At 54.3% G+C, this 6,000-nt stretch overlaps 1 protein-coding gene across 8 annotated transcripts in view; it reads right to left on the reverse strand.

Moving 5' to 3' along the window:
• Positions 1–4,704, reverse strand: part of NRP2 (neuropilin 2) — a 130,750-nt gene extending 126,046 nt beyond the window's left edge. For 4 of the 8 annotated variants that reach the window (XM_075069985.1, XM_075069984.1, XM_075069987.1 and 1 more), the window contains exon 1: positions 3,876–4,704. In XM_075069985.1, the coding sequence (XP_074926086.1) occupies positions 3,876–3,948 (73 nt within the window). In that variant the 5' untranslated portion in view covers positions 3,949–4,704. The remainder of the gene's footprint in view (positions 1–3,875) is intronic. The other 4 variants (XM_032779224.2, XM_032779223.2, XM_032779228.2 and 1 more) reach the window with 1 other exon arrangement.
• Positions 4,705–6,000: the final 1,296 nt, after the last annotated feature.

Below are 6,000 nucleotides of genomic sequence, written 5' to 3' on the forward strand. Positions count from 1 at the left end.
AAGTGCAAGGCTTGTGGGGCAGAGGGTGGGGCAAAGCAGGAGAACTTTGCAGGAGGGACCTGTGGATTTTTTCACGAGACTTTTTTTAAGAAAAACAACTGTCATCTGGTCCATAGCAAAGGCAATAAATGTCTTCTTTAGGAGCGTTGTTATGAACTCCAGGGATAAATCTGTTCCAACAAAGATGTCCAGGACAGGGATGAATTCAGTCCCCACCAGGGTATTATTTGAGCTGCTTAGTGGTATATGCAGTATGAGTTAGATCAGGCGCTCTCAAACTATGGGCTGGGACCCAAAAGTGGGTCGCAACCTCATTTTAATGGGGTTGCCAGGGTTGGGTTAGACTTGCTGGGGCCAGGAGCTAAAGCCCAAGCCCAAGTCCAACCGCCTGGGACCGAAGCCCAAGTCCTGGGCAGTGGGTCTCAGGTTACAGGCCCTCTGGGGCTGAAGCCTTCTGGCTTCAGCTTTGACCCCACCACCACCACCAACCAGGGACGACCGGGCTCAGGCTTTGGCTTGGGCCCTCCCCCACCCTGTCTGGGGTGGCGCGTTTGGGTGGGCTCAGGCTTCAGTCCCCCCTCTTGGGGTCATGTAGTAATTTTTGCTGTCAGAAGGGGTTGCGATGCAATGAAGTTTGAGAACCCCTGAGTTAGACGGTCCTGTAGTTGGAGGGAGGGTCGAGCTCCGGTAGGGAGGGTGTATGAATACATTTGCCCTCTAGTAGTGGGTGGGTGTGGTTTTGCCCTCTAATGGCTTGTCCAAAGGCAGAGGAAAGAACCTACTACTATGATCAGCTATGGATTCCTTTCAGCTGACAAGCCTGCAGTTTTGGAGCTGAAGAGTAGAGTTCTGCAAGTGTGTGTGATTCAGTACTTGTGTCCACTCCCTGCAGCACATATTTTCTTTACAGTCTCACCCTAGTTCCTAAGTGAACAGATGTCCACATCAAACCTCATCACCAGGGCTAACTGGCAGGCCCTTCAGAAAGGCCAAGAGCTGAACGGGCAGGGATTGTGAACTCCCACACACTCTCCCTTAAAAGTGTTCTGCCTGGGTCAGGCCAGAGCTGTGAAAGCTGGCGCCTACCTTTCAGGGGCACTAAATTCACTGAAAAAAGAATCTTAAATAATAGCAGAAGAAACCCAGCAGGACTGTCCACATCCAATCCCTTTGGTATAAATGATCTAGTTGCCTCTACCAGGGCACTTCCCCTTAATGGGGAAACATGTAAATGCACCCACAGACCAGCTACTGCTGTGCTAGTCCAAACTAGGTTGACTCTTTGGCGCTGCGGAAGAGCTGCAATTCAGCCCAGCTCCGGCAAACGGGAGCTTAATCACAGCTCTGATCTTTCCCATTACCTGCTGTTGGTTTTAGGGAGGAATCAGTCAGCTGAAATGAAGCATTCCCTTCTCACGTGGGAAAAGCAACATCCCAGGCTCGTTTGCAAATGAAATCACTTTTGGTGGAGCGAATGAGAGAGTCTCACTGTCTGACTGGGGAGGGGGGAGAGAGCATATGCACCCCCCCCCCCCCACCAATGCAGGCAGCCCCGGATCTGAAAGGGCTGGTGGCAGGGGGCGGTGGAAGCGAGCAGAAATGCCCTCCAGTCAATAGGCGTCTCTGGCTGAGCGGTCTCGCGTGCGGTTTAGGTGCGGGAACCGCTGCGCTGGCAGGACTGGTACGGATCGCCCCGCCTTTCTCTCTGCTCCACTGGCCCAAGCAGATCGATGCCCAGCGGAAGCGAGGCTGCCCGTGCACACGAGAGCCGCAGCAGCCGCCGGCTTGAGGCGGGGGAGGGAGGGACCAGGAAAGTCCTGTCTCGCTGGAGGAATGAGACGGGGTGTGTTGCTTGATTCCTATCGTCTGCACAGCCCCGCACTTCGCAGCTGCACAACCGCCGCTGCGTGGGAGAGGCTGGCGAGGGGCACCCTTTAGCTGGACACCCCCGCCCTCCCCTATACCCCCACCCTCGGAGCTGGTCTGACTGTAAATCCCATTAAGAGGGTTTCCCTTGGAAGTTTCTCCCCTGCTGCGTATTGCGCTGGATTTTTCCCTGCGACGCGCCTGGACCCGGAGGGAGAGGTGAAGGAGGAACATGGCAGCAGGCGGACACTGGGTGTGGGAGGTGTCCGCACAAACACGACTGCGGCCCCGATCCTGCTTCCCGTTGGATTCGCTGGCAGCAGGATCCGGCCCCACCCGAGGGAGGCGCCCCCGGACCCCCCACTGCTTTGGGCGCACGGGCCCCCGGGGGCAGGCGCAGAAGTTTCTCAGTCCGAGCTGGCCTCGGTGCGTTTGTTTGAGGTGCATCGTGCAGGGCCCCTTGCACGCTGCGTTTCTGCGCGGCTGAGCTCTGTGACAGCCCAGGGGCCACGCGCCTCGGGGCACCCCCCGCCCTGCAGCCCCGACCAGGCGCCGAGCTGCAATTTCAAATACAAAACCCTGGCACCAGTGTCACCTCAGCCGGCCTTTACCGCCTCCCATAACGTGCCAGGGTGTTTCCCAGCGCCAGGCACTGGTTCTGGATGAGCGAGCGCCTTCCGCCTCGGCACGCGCCCAGGGGGACTCAGAAGTGACGGGATCCGCAGCCTGCGGTGGCACGAAGGCTCCGCTCTCAGTGAAATAATGATGGTCACTGACATACAGCGAGTGCCTCCACGCGGAGCCGGGGGGAGCACGATGCTGGCTTAGCCTCGGCTCACCCCGCCTCCCGGCGGGTAGCTAGCGGCTTCCAGGAGTTGCACATCTTTTAATAACGGCGATAAACAGAAGGACGTGTGAGGTTTGTATATTCATTCTTGCGGATTCCTCCCTCCCCCGATCTGTCTCATCGGGGTTTCACTCCCTGCCCAGCGGTTAATGAGCTGGAAAGGCTCTGTCAGATCTCCGGGGGAGTAATTAAGCGCTCTGGGTTTAGTGTGCCCTTCACCAGTGAGGAGGGATTTAGCCAGCCACACGCGGCTGTTCTGCGCAGCCCAACATTTCTTTACCGATTGTCAGAATTAAACAGCAGATTTGGAATTTGATCGGAGTCTCGTCCTTTCCCTTATCTCAACACAGTTTGTCCTCATCCCTCCTCTCCCCCCCGCACCTCCCATTTCCCCCCCCCCCTCTTTTGGCAACTGCTTAGGACCGAATTCCATCAAGAAAAGTTTCTAACCACTTCAGAGGGCTCCTTAGACCGCTGAGGTCCGCCCTGTTTATTTTATTAATAAAAATGTATATGCACTACCTACTCTTTCCCTGGAAACAGACACTGAAGGGGAGCATCCCCAGCTGCTACAGAGCGGTGCATTTTATTAGACAGTAGGCACAAAACGATCTGCTAAGAGCCATGTGGGTGTTTTTTGGAACCGCCACCCCGTCTTAAAATCATACGAACTTTTTCAGATGCCAAAGTAGGTTGCTTTTCTCCCTTGCCCATTCAAACCGTATTTAATTAGACTTAGTAAATGTATCTACAACCGAGTGGCTATCAATTATGTATGCCTTTCTGGCTGGGTTGGGAAAAAAAACTCCAGGGAGATATGTTCTGCTTCAAAACATTAAAAAAAAATCTCTCCCGAAAACTGTAATGCAAAGGCTTTGTAGTTTTTATTTTTTAAAAAAAACCTTTTGATTTATTCCATATGTGACATCTGAACACAGCCAAAGCCTGTCTCCGCGTGTGTTTCAAAATACAGACACCCAGACCTCACCACACTGCATCCAGGGAGAGAAAAGTTGTGTTTCCAGCAAGGGGAGAGAGTCCTGGCTCTAGCTAATCAAACCTGTGTGGAATTGTGTAACGGGAAGAGAGGATGCCTAATCCCCTGCCTGCTTTCAAAGGCAAAGGATTAACAGCTGAGGAAATTAACTTTTGTGTGTCTTACCTGCTTCGCCTAGCACTCCGGATCCAGCCAAGTACAGAGCTACAAATCCCCAAACGAGAGGCAATGTATCCATTTTTAGCGGGAAAAGGGTGGGTTTCTCCCCTGCGGGGTTTGCGAGGGGCTTTCCTCGGGAACTGGAAATCACGCTGGTCTTCACCCCGCACCTTAGAATTTCCTCGGCAAATGTTTCGAGTTGTCTTTCGCTTCTCCTCCTCCTCCTCCTCCTCCTCCGTGCCTTGGCGTCCTGCCTTGCCCCCGCTCCGCTGCCTTGTACAAACCCACCAGCCGGAGCCCAGGAACTCCTTCAATGCAGAAGCGAGAGAAGCCGGCTGCTGCTTCCCCGCCGCCCCCAAAAGCTAGTCTACAAATCGCGCGTGCCTGTAACGCGCGCGTGTGTGTGTGTGCAATCGCCACAGTCCCTCAGCGTGTCATTTCCTCCAGCGTCCCATCATCGGCCCCGCTTCCCGAGAGCCTGCGGCAGAAATGACTCGCCCGGGGCATCGCACCGCCCCGGGGCTGGAGGCTGCAAGGTGGCACCGCGCGCGTCCCCTCCCACCACGGCGCGTGGTTTCCCTGCCCTGCGTGGCTGTGGCCGGGGCGCCGGGCAGTGGCACGCGGCGCTGGGGGAGGCGGAGGGTTCACGTGCCGCTGGGGTGTCTCCCCGCTACACACACACACACACACACACACACGCCCCGCGCCCGCCTGCGTCTCTCTCTCTGGAGAGGTTCAGGCGCGCGGCGCTGGGAGCCTGCCTCTGCCTCCCGCCCGGCTCCTCGCAGCCTTTTCAGGCCGCCGCGCGTGCATGTCGGCGCGGAGAGGCAGAGCTATCCGATTACACGCTCGCCCAGGGCCCGCCCCCTCCGTGCTCCCCGCGAAAGCGGCCACCCGGCGGGCACCCAGCGCCTGCCTGCTCCCAGCGCGCAGCCAGCCTCCCGCCGCCCCGCCCCACCTCTCCTGCCAGGGCTGAGCGGAGCTAAGGCTTGCCCCGTCCAAGGGCCACACCTGGGTCCCCTCACTGACCCCAAGCCCACTCAAGGGGGGGAGCAGCGGGTGTTACTAACCAGGTTAGTAACTACTAGCTCCTAACCAGGCCCTGGCTTCTGGGAGCTAGTGGACATCACAGCTTCCTCCAGAAACCTAACCGGCCCCCTGGGCTCCCAATGCGCCCTTCCCTCCCAATAGCAGCTACAGGCTGGAGCCATACTAGCTATAACATAAGATTGGTCACACTAGGTCAGACTAATGGTCCATCTAGCCCAGCATCTTGTCTCCAGCCAGTGGCCAATGCCAGATGCTTCAGAGGGAATGCATGGAACAGGGCAGTTATCAAGTGATCCGTCCCTTGCCCGCCAGTCCCAACACCTGGCAGTCAGAGGCTTAGGGACTTCCAGAGCACGGGGTTGCATAGCTGACCATCAGGGCCTATCTGCCGTTCTTCAAATAGCTGAAAGGATTCTGCTCTAACTCGCCAGCAAAATAAATGCATACAGAACCTCTAGGCTGAGACAGACCATGACAAATTTTAGCCCCCAAAAAGAGAATGCCTCACGAAGATATGGGCATATCAAGATGCAGTGACTGCTTTGATGTAACCTCAACTATACCCAAGGTTAGCAGGCACCCAATACGTTTCTTTATACCATTTTTTTAAAAAATGTTGCACTGGCTGCTAAATAATCACAATTAAAATATGTATTTTTCATAATGATCAGGAAAGCATTAATGGTTAGTTTTTTTTAAATAACTACGCATGCTAATGTGTAAATACTTTTTTGCAGGATTTCAGCTAGGTATAAAATGGTCAGTGCAAGGGAAAACAAGCAAGAAAAAAAACAGTTGGAAAAGACAAGAAACAAAGACAGGAAGAAGTGAAGAAACTTTTATCCTGATGGTAGCACAGTCACAAATGTTCCAAGACACAGACAATTTATGCCAACTAACTATTTTTAAAGCAAGATGCAAAAAAAAAAAAAAAGTTTACATAGAACCCCAGGCTAACAGTTTCTGAAACACATGGGCTGCACCTTGCTTTTTAGGATGAACTAGTGGGTTCCAAGTTGTCTTACTTCAATAAACATTCATTAATGCATTATCACAAAGGCTGTAAATACCCAAACTGATT

The sequence above is a fragment of the Chelonoidis abingdonii genome, chromosome 10, assembly GCF_003597395.2.
Source record: "Chelonoidis abingdonii isolate Lonesome George chromosome 10, CheloAbing_2.0, whole genome shotgun sequence".
In the NCBI taxonomy this organism is placed as follows: domain Eukaryota; kingdom Metazoa; phylum Chordata; order Testudines; family Testudinidae; genus Chelonoidis; species Chelonoidis abingdonii.